General features: G+C 51.0%; 9 protein-coding genes across 9 annotated transcripts; 4 read left to right on the top strand and 5 right to left on the bottom strand.

Moving 5' to 3' along the window:
- Positions 1–44: 44 nt before the first annotated feature.
- On the top strand, positions 45–889 carry P153DRAFT_330750 (Sm-like ribonucleoprotein; the record flags this gene model as incomplete). The annotated part of the gene is made up of 3 exons (XM_033665439.1): positions 45–171; positions 339–452; positions 506–889. The coding sequence occupies 3 exons, from the start codon at positions 45–47 to the stop codon at positions 532–534; spliced, it is 270 nt and encodes an 89-aa protein (XP_033528403.1). The 3' UTR covers positions 535–889.
- Positions 890–952: 63 nt separating this feature from the next.
- Positions 953–2,728, top strand: P153DRAFT_409395 (uncharacterized protein; the record flags this gene model as incomplete). The annotated part of the gene is made up of 3 exons (XM_033672069.1): positions 953–1,005; positions 1,059–1,417; positions 1,482–2,728. The coding sequence occupies 3 exons, from the start codon at positions 953–955 to the stop codon at positions 2,483–2,485; spliced, it is 1,416 nt and encodes a 471-aa protein (XP_033528404.1). The 3' UTR covers positions 2,486–2,728.
- Positions 2,729–3,608: 880 nt separating this feature from the next.
- P153DRAFT_281533 (uncharacterized protein) lies at positions 3,609–5,423 on the bottom strand (the record flags this gene model as incomplete). The annotated part of the gene is made up of 3 exons (XM_033663148.1): positions 3,609–5,009; positions 5,160–5,282; positions 5,403–5,423. 3 exons carry the CDS (start codon positions 5,421–5,423, stop codon positions 3,609–3,611), a joined length of 1,545 nt encoding a protein of 514 aa, XP_033528405.1.
- A 1,021-nt stretch (positions 5,424–6,444) lies between these two features.
- P153DRAFT_353231 (uncharacterized protein) lies at positions 6,445–7,150 on the bottom strand (the record flags this gene model as incomplete). Its single annotated transcript, XM_033666425.1, has 3 exons — positions 6,445–6,661; positions 6,726–6,854; positions 6,939–7,150. 3 exons carry the CDS (start codon positions 7,148–7,150, stop codon positions 6,445–6,447), a joined length of 558 nt encoding a protein of 185 aa, XP_033528406.1.
- A 226-nt stretch (positions 7,151–7,376) lies between these two features.
- P153DRAFT_363038 (branched-chain-amino-acid aminotransferase) lies at positions 7,377–9,085 on the top strand. Its single transcript, XM_033667280.1, has 4 exons — positions 7,377–7,631; positions 7,702–7,734; positions 7,932–8,692; positions 8,742–9,085. Exons 1-4 carry the CDS (start codon positions 7,595–7,597, stop codon positions 9,027–9,029), a joined length of 1,119 nt encoding a protein of 372 aa, XP_033528407.1. The 5' UTR covers positions 7,377–7,594; the 3' UTR covers positions 9,030–9,085.
- Positions 9,086–9,506: 421 nt separating this feature from the next.
- P153DRAFT_330760 (cysteine proteinase) lies at positions 9,507–11,242 on the top strand. The gene is made up of 6 exons (XM_033665440.1): positions 9,507–9,734; positions 9,785–9,799; positions 9,873–9,925; positions 9,979–9,998; positions 10,051–10,602; positions 10,681–11,242. The coding sequence occupies exons 1-6, from the start codon at positions 9,641–9,643 to the stop codon at positions 10,781–10,783; spliced, it is 837 nt and encodes a 278-aa protein (XP_033528408.1). The 5' UTR covers positions 9,507–9,640; the 3' UTR covers positions 10,784–11,242.
- A 2-nt stretch (positions 11,243–11,244) lies between these two features.
- P153DRAFT_363040 (RBP11-like subunits of RNA polymerase) lies at positions 11,245–12,505 on the bottom strand. Its single transcript, XM_033667281.1, has 3 exons — positions 12,274–12,505; positions 11,902–11,960; positions 11,245–11,849 (listed from the first exon to the last, which is right to left on the bottom strand). The coding sequence occupies exons 1-3, from the start codon at positions 12,288–12,290 to the stop codon at positions 11,533–11,535; spliced, it is 393 nt and encodes a 130-aa protein (XP_033528409.1). The 5' UTR covers positions 12,291–12,505; the 3' UTR covers positions 11,245–11,532.
- A 218-nt stretch (positions 12,506–12,723) lies between these two features.
- P153DRAFT_363041 (uncharacterized protein) lies at positions 12,724–13,685 on the bottom strand. Its single transcript, XM_033667282.1, has 2 exons — positions 13,533–13,685; positions 12,724–13,463 (listed from the first exon to the last, which is right to left on the bottom strand). The coding sequence occupies exon 2, from the start codon at positions 13,460–13,462 to the stop codon at positions 12,839–12,841; it is 624 nt and encodes a 207-aa protein (XP_033528410.1). The 5' UTR covers position 13,463; positions 13,533–13,685; the 3' UTR covers positions 12,724–12,838.
- Positions 13,686–13,817: 132 nt separating this feature from the next.
- Positions 13,818–15,742, bottom strand: P153DRAFT_372530 (4-coumarate-CoA ligase-like protein; the record flags this gene model as incomplete). The annotated part of the gene is made up of 5 exons (XM_033669402.1): positions 13,818–14,746; positions 14,810–14,971; positions 15,044–15,289; positions 15,336–15,563; positions 15,643–15,742. 5 exons carry the CDS (start codon positions 15,740–15,742, stop codon positions 13,818–13,820), a joined length of 1,665 nt encoding a protein of 554 aa, XP_033528411.1.
- Positions 15,743–15,756: the final 14 nt, after the last annotated feature.

A 15,756-nucleotide genomic window follows, 5' to 3' on the forward strand; every position in this document is an offset into this window, starting at 1 on the left:
ATTCATTGTTTAGAAAACTTCTTCTCACACACAACCCCACAAACATGTCCACCAACGGCGATAGTCCGCCAGCCGAGGCGCAGGGTGACTCGAGAGACCCCAGTGGCTTTCTGAGCGAGATCATCGGCGCTCCTGTGACGGTCAAGCTGAACTCTGGCATCATCTACAAGGGTAGGTGAACACGTGCACACTAATCTTTCTCCAGCGTTATCCAGATCCTCATTTTCTCTACCCAGCAATTTCCCCTAGCTCTTCGTAGTCACCGCTTCATCAATTTGTCTATATCTAGAGCCATGGACTCCAGGGTCACCGACGAACCAGCGCTAACGCAATTCCAGGCGACCTTCAATCAGTCGACGGTTACATGAACATTGCGCTTGAACGATGCAGGGAAGTTTCTGATGGTCAAGTAACTCGCAATTGGGGAGATGCATTTGTTCGAGGCAACAACGGTACGCTACTTCACGCCCTTCTAATATACCCCTCATCCTGACTCTGTATACAGTCACCTATATTTGCGCAGACAACGCGTGATCTTATTGACTACTGGGACGCAGTTCAGTCAGCGCTGATATGAATTTCGCATTTGGGTAACGAGTTGATGAAAACAACATATTCAATTCTACAAAAAGTTTCAATAGTGGCTTGTTTGAGTGTAATTGCTCTTCTGGCGTATGATCACGCCCAAACAAAGTTCTATCTCCTTACTTATATCACTGCCCGCACTTGCAACACTCCGTCTATTGTCTTCCTCATTATATAGACGATACCAAAACTTCGATCCACAACACCTACACATCAAAGGTGAATCAGTGTGGCCTTCCTTCTCTCACGGCACTCTACTACATAGCGTCAGTCCTCGCTTTCCAGAGTTGTTCACGCCTTTCATAGCCCACATGAACCTTTCACTTGAAGCATTTTCTGTTCAAGGCCACATTCCCTAGGTTTCACTATGTCGATCCCACAGTCCACCAGATCAGGATCTCCACATTGGCCAATTCACCCGTACGTGTCTCCCCGGCGAACCCAAGTTGATTGACATATCTCTACTCTCCTAGTTGTTGGTTCACAGTTTTCTTCTCACCCACAACTTCCACCATTCGCCCAGCACACCAAGCTCGCGCCTCTTCTGTGCTTCCCTCATTTCAGTCCTCTGCGATACGCCTATATCACGCGCAACGCCATTTCTTTGCCAGTCATATCTCAATGCTTACTACCACAACCACAGGCGTTGAAACTTCTTGTTGGGTAGTGCGAGGTTTTACCACCCTCGGAAAAGTGATCATGGCTCCACCTCAATCTCGAATCTATCTGCTCGGCCGCAACAAAAAAGACAATAAAGCGGCCAGGAAGGAAGAAGGAGCAAAGGGGAAGAAAACAAGTGCGACGGTAAACCACGCAAGCAACTTGAAGAAAGGTATGGTTGCATTTGAATATGATTATCCATACATCGAGCGCTCACTTCAACTAAGCAGTTCCAGCTTCAGGATCCAGGCATTATGAGGCCTACTACGAGGACGTCGAAGACGAAGACAACACCACTCAAGAAACGCCGTTGTTCTCCAGGAAGCGCGTCCCATCTGTGGAAGAAATCTGTAACTCGGTGAGGAGTGCGCTCCATGCCGAGATTGTAGCTGCGGATGAGAACGACAGCCTATCAAGCGGCGACGACACCGAGTCAAGTGGAAATCAAAGCGAGCCAGACAGCTACACTAACGAGTCTCCGAGTGCGTCTCTCTTGATACAGGCACCGCTCTACGTACCAAAACGCGACCGACTCGAAGCAGTGCCGCATACCCACCGACGGGCAAATGCAGCCCCTCGGAGCCATTCAGATTCCGACGACTCGTTCCTGCAGAGGATTGTTACTCTCTTCGCTGGACGCAAGGTTTCTACAAAAGCAGCGAGCATCAAGAAGTGCAACATCCCTTCCCCGATCGCTCAGTCTCCCGCTCCTGAACAAAATGAGCAAACCCCATATGCTACACCTGAGCAAACACGCACACCTCCTCCCATACCAAGACTCACCCACTCTCAAGCTATCCCCGCCGTCTGCTCCCCCGAAGTCGAGCACCTCTCTCTGTATCCAGACTACACCGAGATCCTGCCAGCGCCAGAACACCCAACCACAGGCTACGCCGTAATAACGGACGACATCTTCATCCCTACAGTTGTCCAGCGCGGTTTCAAAGTCCCCAAGACTTCGCCGCTCGAGCCTCGACGCAAGAACTCGGCAGCCGATCTGCTGGATCGGGATGGCGACGTGTGGGCGCAGTGGTCCTCGAAGAGCTCCAGCCCCGAGACGATGCCATTCGCAAGAATGCAGTCAAGTGGCAGGTGGCCGGACAGCCGGAGTACGTCGACTAGTGAGGCGAGTCGAGTTGATGACGAAGAGCAGGCGAGAAGATATAACGAGAATGCAAATCACGATTTCGACGCGGATATTGGGTACAACTATCCCTTTGCTCAGGGTCGGTGCTGGTAGGGGGGGACGCAACCCGATGGACGTCATTTCTTCGTTGCTTGGAATTCTTTGCTGTACTGCCATCTCAAAGGGCCCACGTATCATCGCCCAACAAAACTGTTGAGTTGTACGCCGAGAATGCAAGGACCCAGTCCCAACAAGGGGATGTATTTGTAGACAGTGTTGTGCGCTGGGGCGTGTGTAGCACTAGAAGGCGTTTTATACCCATTTGATCTTATTTTTGATTTTACATTGCATTGTCAGGCGTTTTGTTCCTGATTCATCATCTCTTATGTCTTCCTGTTGTCTTAGCAAAATGTCTTTGATATGTATTTGCAGAAGTAAGCTGGAAGACTGCCGAGGTTTGACAAGTTTCCTGGCCCAAAGCGTTGATGGGGATGTGAAGGATGGGGAGTTATATATAACATATTTGAGCGTACCGTGAGGGCTTTAGTGAGAAGCGCGTGCGCGAGCTATGTGTATCTTTATCCCGTTGGTGATTCATGGATTGCGCATTGGCGACAAGAATGCGTGAAGTGTAATGCTCGGGGTGAATGGGATAGTTGTAAGTGATACTGCATGGCTTTGCACATACGACTGATACGCCGATCTCACAGCAATTGTTGACCATCTCATCTGCTCGGAGAGTTCAAGAAGAAGCACGACAACAAAACAACAGGATGCAAATACACAAGGTTCAATTCATACAAAAGGGATCCAGCCCAACGTCAAAGTATTAGCGCAGCAAGTAAATCCGATCTGATCGGACCAGCCCCTAAGAAACCGAACAAAGCGCGCGACAAACCGAAAACGCAGAGTACAGAGACAAGTGCAGCCGTTACAATACGCATACAAGAGGCCAAGGAGAATAGACAAGAAGGAAGAAGGAACATGAAGAAACCAAAATTCCACCACATCAAGACATAACTAACATACAACATGTTGAAAACAGACACAGAGCACCCCCTCACCCATGGGGTATCAAAGACATACAGTGAAGAAGCAAGGCATCATCCTCATCCGCCACCCGCGGTTTCATCGTTCATATCGCATCTACACGATGCATGTCCTGGCTCGACGTCGGCGACTGGTCAGAGCAACTCCAGCTCCGCATGCGAACGAGGAAATCGAAATCCTCGTCTAGTCACGAGGTCTCAGGCGGAGCAAAGAAGAGCACGACCTCGCCCCTCTCGTTCTTCCTCAGGCGGATGTTCTTCCAGAGCTCCTTCTCTTCTTCGGGCTTGGTCGGCTCGCTGTTCAGGTGCTCGTGGCATTCGCGGTGGTAGCGCTTCAGTGCTTTGTTGATGCTCATGCCACGCTCCGAATCTGGGCCTTTGGTGATGAAGGATAGGAATAGCTCGGCACGCGGGTCTGTCATAACAGGGGTAAGGGCTCCATTGGGGCGGACAATGAGCTGGCCCTTGTCGTCTGGAGCTGGGGAACTAGAGGCAGATCTCGGGTACTCGATAGCTTTGCGCTCTTGCGGTGCTGGTGAAACAGATGACGAGTACTGGCGACGACGCACGCGGCGAACTTCCTCCTTACTGGAGTCGTCACGCTTCTTCTTGGACCTGATCTTCACCAGGGTCGTGCTAGACTTGTGCTCTTTACGGTCACGTTCACGTTCACGGCCCCTGTCCTTCTCCTTCTTGTCTTTCTTCTCACGTGTTTTCTCTTCCTTGGTGTCGGCCTTGGTGTCGACTTTGCGCACCTTCTGCTGCTGTGCCTCCCACTCCTTTTGTGCGCGCATAAGCGCTTTCGAATTTCCTTGTTTGACGCGCTTCATGGGACTTAGCGGAGAGTTGGCATAGTCTCCTGAGTCTTCGGGCGACGGTAGGAACTCGGGTTGAGCAAGCAGCTTGCTGAGTCCACCAGTGAGACCCGAGTGGAGCTCGGCAGGGATGTCGGCCATCATAACATCCCTCTCCTGTTGGGCACGGACTAGTGCCATGTCGATCTGAGAAGGAGAGCTGCGCTTACGCTTCCGATCCGACTTCTTAGTCGATGTCTCGACGTCCTTGGACTTGGACTTAGATTGCTTGGATTTGGGAGCCGGAGTCGCGTAGGAGTCGTAACGCTCGTTGGATGGACGAACTGCTTCTTCCCCATATGCAAACCCATTCTTAACAAAGTCTTGGTTATCAGACACTTGGAACTTCAAGACATCTGCACCCATGTTTCTTGCCTCGTTTCCATAAGTGGGGGGCTGACTGTCCTCGATCATGCGCGACTTCTCCACGGGCAATGGTGTTCTCGAAGCACGAGGAGTTTTGGAGAGATCAAGGAAGTCAAAGACATTTACGTCCGGGAGTGCGGCTCGTGCATTGTATCCCAGAGAATGCGGCGCGGGTGGTGGGGTAGGTGCGCGAGGAGGGGCATCGACAACGGCGATGGCATTGTAGGCTTCGGACGCATCTTCGACGTATGCGTTTCGAGGAGTAAGGTCTTGCAAGTATTGTTGTTGGTTGTTTTGTTGTTGTTGGCCCTTTGGCTTCTTCTCTTTGTAGAGCTTGCCCTGGTACTTCTGGTCTTCGGTGATGCAGGCCTAGATGCCATGGTCAGCTAGGGTCGCATAGGGTGGATCCAGAATTTTTCTGATGCGCGATAACGGCGCAAACAAGTCGCAAAGCCTGCATCGTTGTTGAAAGAAGAGGGAATGGTCGCAATAAGTCGCTCATAACAACAGAAGACATACCGTGTGGGACTTGTAGCTCATTCCTGGGAAGTGCACCATGCAGTCCAAGCAAGTGTACGATGCGCCATAGCATTGGTTACGGTGCCCGTCCAACTTCTTCTTGGTGAGGACATCCCCACAGTTCTAGCAGTCGACAGTAAGCTTCCAATAGAGACACAGGGGAGTGAGGGGCTGTGTCGCGTCATGCCCAGCTGGCGCGCAGCGTACGAGGGGCATAAACAAAGAAGATTGATAGGAACTTACTTCACAGGAAAAGCTGACCATGTTTGAGCCTAGCGAAAGTTCACCGAAAGATGGAAAAGAGTCGGTGAAGCCCAACGGCAGAGGGTGGTTCTTCTACTGTTATCCGTCGACCCCTCGTTGTGGTTTCAAGTTCTGCTGGTCGAGGGAATCGAATCGCAGGCGCATGGACAACAAAGTTCAATTGGCGCTAGAAGCTAGCCTACCACATCTTCCATGTCTCACCCCCTTGCACTTGTGCCGCCCACATGCAGCTGCGCGCTGCCATCCCCGAAATAAATCACGCGACGGACCCATCAAAGCAGACTACAGGCTGCAGTCGCAAGCCACAGGTCCACGCGACGTCACAGAACTGGTGGGTGTTGGAGATCTCCAGTTCAGCACCCCAGACTTCAAGCCGTATGTGGTGTGACGCGTCTCTCTGCCACCCAGTTAGGACGAGGGCGCCTTGTCGCAGATGGAGAGGCGCTGGATTATCCACCTGGAACATGGGCTTGGCACTGTATCAAGAATACGCCTGTTACATGTTTCGCGCGCGTCTTGCTCCAGGGCTGTTCCTGTAGACGGCATGACCCCGCGAAGCCGCTATTTGCTACCTACTCTAACACACTCTCAAGTCCGGATCTAGCCTTCGCTTCGACAACCATCACCATGGTCCTATTTGAGACATTCGTCTCTTTGAACCCCGGCTGACATGAACATGTCGGGATCAGCTAGGAGCACCGGACATGGCTAATTCTTCCTTGTCTCAAATGGTGTGTTCCCTTTCGTCAGCCGCGGCGTCGATGTCCGTATTGTTGGTATGTTGTCATGGCGTCTCCTGCGCAGCACACGAGTACCGCGTTTATCAGGAATTCTGCACATTCAACATGTCGTCCAATTTGACAAGATGTCGTACCAACCGCGCCTCCAAACCTGGGGCGCATGTCGTAGTGCCTGTCGAGAACATCTCCACCAGCATGTGTTGATGTGCACCTCCATATGATGATGGCATCGCGTGCTTATCGCCCTCCGTTATTCTTTGATTCCGTCTGCACATCATGAATCATGCAGCTTCCTTGTGATCTGATCCTTCCGGCTTCTCGTCTCCGCATCCGCAGTCGTATGCATCACCGATCTCCTCGCAGTTGAACTCGGGCTTCTTCAGTCTCTTGTTGACGATGTTGTGGACAAAGCAGCCCCACATCGCTGCTGCCGATCGTGACGACACCTGGGGAGGATATTTACTAAGGACTTGACCAAAGTGCTCAGCACAATCTCCGCTGTGAAGGTGGTCAGCTTGCGCATGGCTTCAGCTGTAGCAACGCCACGTGGCGTTGCACCTACCAAGGGTACAATCGCTGAAACAGGTGCACATATGACCGCAGGGCTTCCTGTTCTTCTGCTGTGGGCTTCTCGGGGAAGCGACCAAACGTCGTGTGGAGGACTTTCCAGGCCGCGCGTCCAAGCTCAGCTCTGTAGATATCCAAGTCAGCGAGGCTCTTGTGCTCTTGCGATCATACGGATCGTAGATTCGGTCTTGGACTTGAGAGCGCATACTTTGCCGTCGCGTTACTAAGCTTGGGCGCAATCGCATGACCTGTGAGTATAGCCCCACCAGCGGGGCTTTTCTCCTGTTGATCTGCCTGCCCTAATGGCGACGTGTAGCCTGGATGTACATTGTAGGGTCCAAGGAGAAAGAACGAAGAGATGGCGAATACGAGCAGAGCGAGGATAACGAAACGGCCTTTGCCGCTGGGAATGTGAATCATGTTTACGTGGGTTACACAAGGGAGGAACAGAAGGAAATCACAACGAGACAAAACACTGGACGTGGTCGGGTCGCCTTGTACCTGGGCAAAAGTTTGGCAGACGTGTCAGGGCGATTACATGCCCGACGGCGCCAAGCCGAGCGTTGTTTACGAGTTGCCGTTTTTAGCATTTTTCTACTTTCGACTGTGACGCCATCATGGCGAGACTTTAAGAAAAGCAAAAGAGGATCGTATAGAGTGTGCAGTCTCGCAACAGCAGTCTCGAGGCTTTTTGGTATATTGCAAACGGTTGCTAAAGGATAGTGCCGGATCCTTGGGACCGATATCGCAGCTAGGTCTCAGCTGCGCGATGGCTTGCTGGACGTCAAAGATCCACAAAATTAAAGACGTCGCCGTTCGAAATTGTTCTCACATCAACACACAACACAAACCCGCAAAAGCACAATGACTGACTTCCCGCCCCCACCCGTAAACACCATTGGTGCGTCAATTGTGCAAGAACCTTTATGAATTTTGGTATCACGAAAACAGCGAAACTAACAGCGAGACAGACTGGAGCAATGTTGGATTCAAAATCCGCGAAGGTGAGATTTAAACTCTGATTTGTTGTTCGTCTTTTCCGATGTGTCCGAGAAATTTTTAAGAGCAGTGGCATTCATCAATGGAAAAGCTTGGGATGAGTCACGAAGTAGACATCAGAGGCTTGCAAACTCATCCTTGATCTTCCGTGGTTTCAGTCCAAATTTCTTGCAATATCAGACTTGTTCTGACTCTTGAACAGTTGCCGGCCATGTTGAATCAACTTACTCCAAGCAAACTGGGAAATGGACAGACCCGGTGTTTGTTGAAGACCCGTTCCTCCGCATCCACGGCATGGCGCCAGGTCTGAACTATGGCATGCAGTGCTACGAGGGCATGAAAGCTTTCCGCGCACCAAACGACACCATCAACATCTTCAGGCCAAACAAGAATGCCGAGCGAATGCAGCATTCTGCCTCTTACATCTCTATTCCCGAGGTTCCCACAGACCACTTCATCGCCTGCTGCAGCTTGGCTGTAGGCATGAATGCAGCATATGTTCCTCCTCACGAGACAGGAGCAGCGATGTACATCCGCCCTCTGCTATTCGGAAGCTCGGCGCAGCTAGGACTGAACCCACCTGAGGAGTACACCTTTGTGGTCTACTGCATTCCAACTGGTGTCTACCATGGAACAAAGCCCGTTGACGCTCTAATCCTCGAGGACTTTGATCGTGCGGCGCCAGAAGGTACTGGGTCAGCCAAAGTTGGTGGCAACTATGCTCCCGTGCTACGTCACAGTGAGAAGGCGTACAAGGCAGGCTTTGGTATCACACTTCACTTGGACAGCAAGACCCGAAGTGTTGTTGATGAGTTCTCGACATCAGCGTTCATTGGCGTGAAGAAGGACGGCGACAAGGTGAAGCTCGTCTCTTCCAGCAGCAAGAACGTCATTCAAAGTGTCACCGGGGACAGTGTCCTGAAGATCGCAGAGTCCTTTGGCTGGGAGACCGAGTCACGAGAGGCACGTTTGATTCCCATGCCTATCTTTTTGCTATGCTAACTCGTCATAGATTGCCTATGAGGAGATTAAGCACTTCGACGAGGTGTTGGCCGCCGGTACCGCAGCAGCCCTTGTCCCGATCAAGTCCATTACCATGGGCTCGAAGGATGACAAGTTCACATACCCTGCCGCTTCGGAGGAGGCTGGACCCATCTGCGTCAAGCTGCTCACCACTCTGAAGGGTCTCCAGCAAGGCAAAATCGAGGACAAGCAGGGTTGGCTACTTAAGGTGGAGAAGCCAGAGCAGTGGGGAAAGAATGAGACGAATGGTGCAAAGACTGTTGGTCAACTTCCATAAATTGGGTCATGAGATATGAGAAGACGGATACAACACGATTCAAAAGTGAACCAGGCGACATAGACAAAAGCCAACGAGCATATCACAATGGCGTCTTTCACATACATTGTGCTCGAAGATATGCTTGCACTTCGCTAGAATAGACACGTTATTCAAAAACACATAGATTCAACAAATAAAATTCCAGTCTCAAGTAATAGTCACAGCCTCGATTTGTCAGTACAGAATTCGTGGTTTTGCAGGGATGCTCCAGGATTCAATGACAGCATCGCGTCGGCGACTTAAAACATACTGAACTGCTCCAACATTGCTTGTAGTACTGCTACTTTGCTTAAAAAAATACTTTCAGAACTACCAAGGCATGCATTGATATATCCTACGCATTGACCAATCAAACAACGCTCCTACGTCATCCCGCCGCGCGGTACCCCCCTCGACCGGGGCAGGCGCGCGCAACCCGTCGTGCAACAACGCAGACTGCATACTGATCTCGAATCCTTGACCCACCGTACGCGTCGTACAACTTCGAAAAGAGCACTCTCTACAGCGAGTAGAGAACCCTTGCATACAGCCAAGTCACACCAGCGTTCCTTTACAGCATCCCAGTCACAATGCATATCAGGCACCTGATGGAGAAGGGGAAGAGGCACCTCGGTGAAAGCTTGAGTCCGCCTCGAGGCGGTGGTGATGAGGCCTACCTTTCCTGTGAGTGTGCAAGGATGTGTAGCGAGAGTGAGCATGACTGATTTGGCTAGATTACGATGTGAGATGTGAGTACGCGCCACCATCTGCCATCTCTACGCACGCCGTGTGTTTAGGAATTGGACGACTAACAGATTGCAGTGTTTAGAGAGGATGTCAACAGTATCAAGGATGATGACTGGCTTACGGACAACGTGAGCATACACTTGGTTTTTCTCGCCATTCATCTGGCTAATCTAGCACACAGGCCATCTCATTCTGGCAAGAGTGCGTTGCACCCATACCGACTACATTTTCGCATACTGACTTGCTGCTCCAGGGTCCTCGAACGCGAAGATCTAAAAGGCTACCCAAAAGCCTCAATCGTCCTCCTCCGCCCGACCATGTCCTACCTGCTCATGCAGACCCCCGACCCCATCACCCTCAAAGAAGCCCTCCCAAATTTCAGTACAACAACACATGTCTTCCTCCCTGTCAACGACAACAGGGACGTCACGAAAGCGGAAGGCGGCTCGCACTGGACTTTACTCCTCGTATCGATAATCGACGGCGTAGCATTCCACTACGATTCCATGCATGCCTCAAACGAGCGGGAAGCACGGAGCACAACCATGAAGTTGGAACAATTACTCGGGAAGAGACTACGCTTCATACCCATGCTTGACGCGCCACAACAGGAGAACGGGAGTGACTGCGGTGTATTCGTTTGCATACTGATGAAGCATCTGTTGCTCAAGAGGCTACTCCGAGCAGATGCGAGTAAGAAAATCAGCATGAGCATGAAGGATGCGCATATCAACGCTCGCGATGGGCGGAGGACGATGCTCAGGGTCATCGAGGAGAAGCGACAGGAGGGAGAGAGGAGACGATCGTAAGTACCTCGTTCCAGGCTGCTATCGCCTTGTAGAGATACGATTCACTATACGTGGATAGCTAACGATCAGTACAGACGAAGCCACTCACCGTTCCGCCCTCACTCTGCGCATTCGAGAAGCCCGCCACGCGTGGGCGAGGAGAATGCCATGTCATCACGAAAAACTTCATTGAGCTAATCACGGCCCTCTTCGAACAACCAAGACCTTTCCGCTCTCTACATAGACGTCATAAGGTAGACGACTGCAGTGATCTTACCAGGACACACGTAGTCTGTTGGCTCTACCTTGAGCCTTTCTTCCATTGGTCCTCCCCACTACACGTCTCGTATCCTTTATCCGCAGGAGTTCTACCACTGCATATCATGATGCGGAGACCATCTGGCGTACACAAGTCCAGCTTACAAGCTCCACTTTTACATCTCCGATTGCTTTCATGTTGTCACGAGTCCAAGATCTTACGGTTCATGCGCACTATATAGCATGTCATTATGATTCTTATACATACGGGTGTTGATCTGGAATAACAAAGGCAGGCGTCTTACATACACGATATGTAATGAATACATTGCATTTCTTCTCCATCGTTCGTTTTGGCTGCCGTTGACCACTAGCAATGCACGCAGATCAATCAGTTCGTGAACACGCTTTGAATTTGTCCACTGCATTGAGCGGCATCTAGTTGAACATGTCCGACCCACAAACTTAACTACCTATTCATACGGACTTCTGAACCTAAGCCAGACAATGTGAACAATGCCGTGATATCATGCCAGACCATAACGCCAGACCGTGCAGAGGTCACCCCTCTTCAAAAACGCCAAGGTATGCATTTCCATCTTCATCTCCGCGCATAACACAATCAATCCACTCTCGCCCAATTTTCACTCCACACACCTACAGAAACACGCGCATCACATGACGGTCTTCTAGAACTGATTCTGCTCGCGCGCGTTCCTCTCAGCCTCGCCCTCGCTGACAATCTTCTTGCCCAGCCACTCGGTCGTGAAGCTGCCCTTCAGGACCTCGAGATCCTTGACGACATCGTGGCAGCACTTGATGATGGCCTCCTTGGGCGTGCAAGTTCCATCGGTTTGGACGCGCAGCTCGAAGGTCGCGAAGAGCGGGTGCGGGACTTTGTAAGCGGCGAAGACGATGTAATCGTATTTGAGGAGGCGCTGGGAGATGAGGTTGCCGAGCGTGTGATCCTCCTTGTTGAAGGTGAAGATGCCGGTGTTGGGGACGCCTGGCGCGTGGGTTAGTAGGGTGTGTGGAGGTCGGTGTGGGTGAAGACGTACGGGTTTCTTCCTTGTACTCTACTTTCTGCTGGCCATCGTCTAGCAGGAAGAGCTCGAATCTGTTTTCGGCGTCTCGGTTAGTCTTGGACGTAATATGATGGGTGGCCCTTTGGTTGTCGCGCAAGTCGCAGTTGTTGTTGTGTTCGATGAGTTATCCAGTCTTGGGTGAGAAGGCCATAGTTGCGGGGCCGCGGTGGAGGAACAAGTCGCGTCTTCACCATAGGGATAGATTTGCGCAACATACGGGCACGTGGCGTTATCGTTTTGCTTGACCATGGTGGACGGCTGGACCTCGAGTCCTCGGTGGATGGAGCTTGCTGAATGCGACCAGGTCCCGGGAGATGGGAATAGAAGAACTGGAGAGGATCTTACCTGTCAGGTGCGTTCATGGTGTCTCTACCTCGTTCCTTCTATGCAATCTCGAGTAGAGCAATGAACCTTCCCTAGGCGCGGCGCGATCGCGTTGGAGGTAAGAATAGTCGAATAAGAATGGAAGTAACGGTGTCGTAACTGAAATCAGGTGTCGAGGGAGGCGCGTAGAGTCGAACAGGGAAGTGCGCACAGCGAGGGTAGGAACAAGGTGCTGCTGTTGGGAATGTTCGACGGAGGCAGAAAGGACCGGAGGTGAGCTCGAGGTCCGCACTCGAGCGTTCCTGATTAGTAAGCGTACCATATCTTTCACGTCGTCCCGCCTTTCTTATTGGACAGTACAGTGATTTCTTTCAGTGTGAGCTTTCCATGCGTTGATCAGGATTCCCGTCTTAGTTTTCCAGATTTCACGTAGTTATCATCTCCCATCCATCAACCCAACCATCGGTTCGATATACAATTCGTAAACCCCCCCAAATCCCAAGCAAAACCAGCCCCAAAACTCCTCAAAGCCCTTTCAAAGTGACACCCCCAAGCTAAATTCCATGCAACGCTCCCATTCCAGCAATTAAACCTCAATCTCGACCTCGACCTTGATCTTCATTCGTTCCACGTATAGAGCATGCTCTTCCAGCTTTCCATCAATGACTTTGACCCAATATAGGGACAGGCAGCCATGCGTGTCAAACCCCCAACCTAGTTCATTGTGCCGGACGGAGTGTAGATGAACAAACTCCGGGTTCGCGAGCCCATCCTGAGTCGGGAGCTCAACGTATGTTGGCTTCTGACGACACACTGACGGCTTCGTGGCCATGGCTTCCAAAATGTCCATATTCGCAAGGCTAGGCGAGCTAGAATTGCGCGCCCAAGCTGGCGTCTGACTTTCAAAACTGGTCATCGAGGACCGAACACATCGTCCGCGCGTAGTGAGGTAGGTGTGTTTAACATTGGGAGCATTGTCCGCTCGAAAGTTCTCCATCATCGCTTCTAAGGCGTCTTTGTGGGCGTGCTCGACGGTCTGGCGAAGTTTTGCTGGGAAGATCGCGAATTTCTGGTGCATCTTCACGGATATCTGGAAAGAAGCGTCGTCTTTGTGGTTCTCAGTCTCTTCGTCCAATACAATTGGTGCCGCCTTCGCCACACGCTTCGGCGTGGGAGCTGTCAAAGCAGCGGGAGCAGGTCTCTTCGACATGCTATACGGCGTAGTGATTAGCGATGGAGCTTAAGCAGCTGCTATGTACTTACTTGGGTAGGCCTCTTACAGTGTTGTATTTAGAGTGTTTTGTTTAGCGCGCTGTTGCTCAAAAGCGTAGATGTTGGTTATGTTGAGAGTTGTGAGTGGTGTAGTTGATCAGTCGATGGAGGTGGTGTATCAGAATGGCATCGCTATGTATAGCCACATCGACAATAGATGTGTTAGGAACACTGCTCTGAAGGTTAAGATTCCGTGATCAAAGACGCAAGAAGCAAGTAAGTGGTATATCACCTTGAAAAGGAAGCGCGAAACAGCAGAGAGTGAAGGCATAAGACCTATAATATGCGTAACTTTACAACTTCGCCTTTGCGGCGCCCTCCTCTTCCGCTTGTGCCTTCACCCTCAGCAGCCGTCGCAAGATCTTGCCAGATATACTCTTAGGTATCTCATCGACAAATCTCACTCCACCCCGCAGCTTCTTGTGAGGTGCTACCTTGGCGTTCAACCACGCTACAATTTCCTTCGCCTCTGCTTCCCCCTTCCCTAGACCATCCTTGGGCACTATGTACGCTCTTGGAATCTCGGTCGCTTGGTCCTTGTCATACACTCCGATAACCGCCACATCGCTAACGTGCGGATGTGCAACAAGATATCCTTCAAGTTCAGCTGGAGGGACCTGGAAGCCCTTGTACTTGATGAGCTCCTTGGCACGGTCGGTGATGTAGAAATTGCCTTTCTTATCTTGGTAGCCAACATCGCCGGTCTTGAAATATCCATCTGCTGTGAGTGCGTTCGCGGTGCCCTCTGGGTTATTAAGGTAGCCTTTGAAGATGTTCGGCCCTTTGATCCAAAGCTCTCCTACTTCGCCTACAGCCACTTCCTTGTCGTCCTCCGACATATACTTTGCAGTTTGGTAAGCCAGAAGTTTTCCCACGGAGCCGATGGAGTTGTGCCAATCCTCCCATGACTGGGTGTGAGTTGTAGGGCTCGTCTCAGAGAGACCATACCCCTGTTTGACCGGTAGACCTAGTCTTTTATGCACTGTTTCCACGAGCTCCCGGGTCAAGGGGGCGGCTCCACTGTTCATCATACGAATCGAGCTGAGATCGTATTTGGCGACTGCAGGATGTTTGCCAAGAAGTAGGACGACGGGTGGGACAACATAAGCGAAGGTGATCTTGTAATCCTGGATGAATCTGCAAAATTCTTCGAGGTCAAACTTGGCCATGACGACGAGCTGAATGCCTATGTACAGGCTTTGGTGTATCAGACAGGTAAGGCCTACAAACCGTTAGTCTTTGAGGGCTTGCGATTTGATAGAGCAGCGAAGCTGGCGAGTTTTACCATAGATATGGAAGAAAGGCAAGAAAGCCAACACCTTGTCCCCTGAACCATCCGCTCCGCTACTGCTGGAGAGGTTACCCGCCTCGCTAGCCTTGTTCATCATCACATTGGAAATGATATTCCGGTGAGTGAGCATCACACCCTTAGGGTGACCCGTCGTCCCTATAACCGGTTAGTTCTCCTATCATATAAGACATCGAGTTGAGGGACAGATAGTGAAATCGCTCATCATACCTGACGAATACACCAAAAAGGCCAGATCTTCCTCTGGCTTCATCTTTGTACGGCGATAGTTTGATGATCTAGATAGGTTGACGACGCTTGTGAAGTGCTTGACGACGTGTTTTGGATCCCTCTGGTCGCCCATGATCACCACTCTATCCATGGGTATACCAACTCTCTTCGCCGCCTCCCGTGCATTTTCGATGAATGGCAGCTGTGTGACCAGTCCCTTGGCACCGGAATCTTTGAGCTGGAAAGCTGCACCTTGTCAGTATATTCCTGAGGTAGCTATGAAACTACGCACCGAGCTCATCCACAGTATAGTTTGGATTGGCTGGGCTGACGATTCCTCCCGCCCAAAGACAGCCCCATGTGATGGCAGGTGTGTCTATGCAGTTTGGTGTATATAGTCCGAGAACATCGCCTTTCTTCCACTCCCAAAGACCTTTGAGACCGGTCCCAAACTTGATGGCTGTGGCTTTAACTTCGGCGTAGGTGTAGGAACGTTTGGTGTATGGGTCCAGATAGATTACTATGACCTTTTGTTAGATACGTTTCTAGGTATCCATACTAGGTACAGCAACAGTTTGTTATGGCTGATGAAGACTTACCTTTATCATCGGAATATGTCCTGTCTTTGTTCTCGAAAAGAAAACTCCAGAGGTCTACGTTGGGGATTGGCACGTTGGGAAACGTTGAATCGGTAGGCATGTCGGCTCTCTAGG

The sequence above is a fragment of the Dothidotthia symphoricarpi genome, assembly GCF_010015815.1.
Source record: "Dothidotthia symphoricarpi CBS 119687 unplaced genomic scaffold P153scaffold_2, whole genome shotgun sequence".
Taxonomy (NCBI): domain Eukaryota; kingdom Fungi; phylum Ascomycota; class Dothideomycetes; order Pleosporales; family Dothidotthiaceae; genus Dothidotthia; species Dothidotthia symphoricarpi.

Excerpts from the sequence above, each read along its gene's own strand:
- P153DRAFT_363038 (XM_033667280.1), top strand. The coding sequence starts at position 7,595 with ATGACTGACTTCCCGCCCCCACCCGTAAACACCATTG. Across the intron at positions 7,632-7,701 it reads CCCACCCGTAAACACCATTG|ACTGGAGCAATGTTGGATTC; the intron begins GTGCGTCAATTG and ends ACAGCGAGACAG. Across the intron at positions 8,693-8,741 it reads GGGAGACCGAGTCACGAGAG|ATTGCCTATGAGGAGATTAA; the intron begins GCACGTTTGATT and ends AACTCGTCATAG.
- P153DRAFT_363040 (XM_033667281.1), bottom strand. Across the intron at positions 11,850-11,901 it reads AGAGTACAAGGAAGAAACCC|GCGTCCCCAACACCGGCATC; the intron begins GTACGTCTTCAC and ends CCCACGCGCCAG.
- P153DRAFT_330760 (XM_033665440.1), top strand. The coding sequence starts at position 9,641 with ATGCATATCAGGCACCTGATGGAGAAGGGGAAGAGGCACCTCGGTGAA. Across the intron at positions 9,926-9,978 it reads ATGACTGGCTTACGGACAAC|GCCATCTCATTCTGGCAAGA; the intron begins GTGAGCATACAC and ends TCTAGCACACAG. Across the intron at positions 10,603-10,680 it reads GAGGGAGAGAGGAGACGATC|ACGAAGCCACTCACCGTTCC; the intron begins GTAAGTACCTCG and ends CGATCAGTACAG.
- P153DRAFT_363041 (XM_033667282.1), bottom strand. The coding sequence starts at position 13,462 with ATGTCGAAGAGACCTGCTCCCGCTGCTTTGACAGCTCCCACGCCGAAG.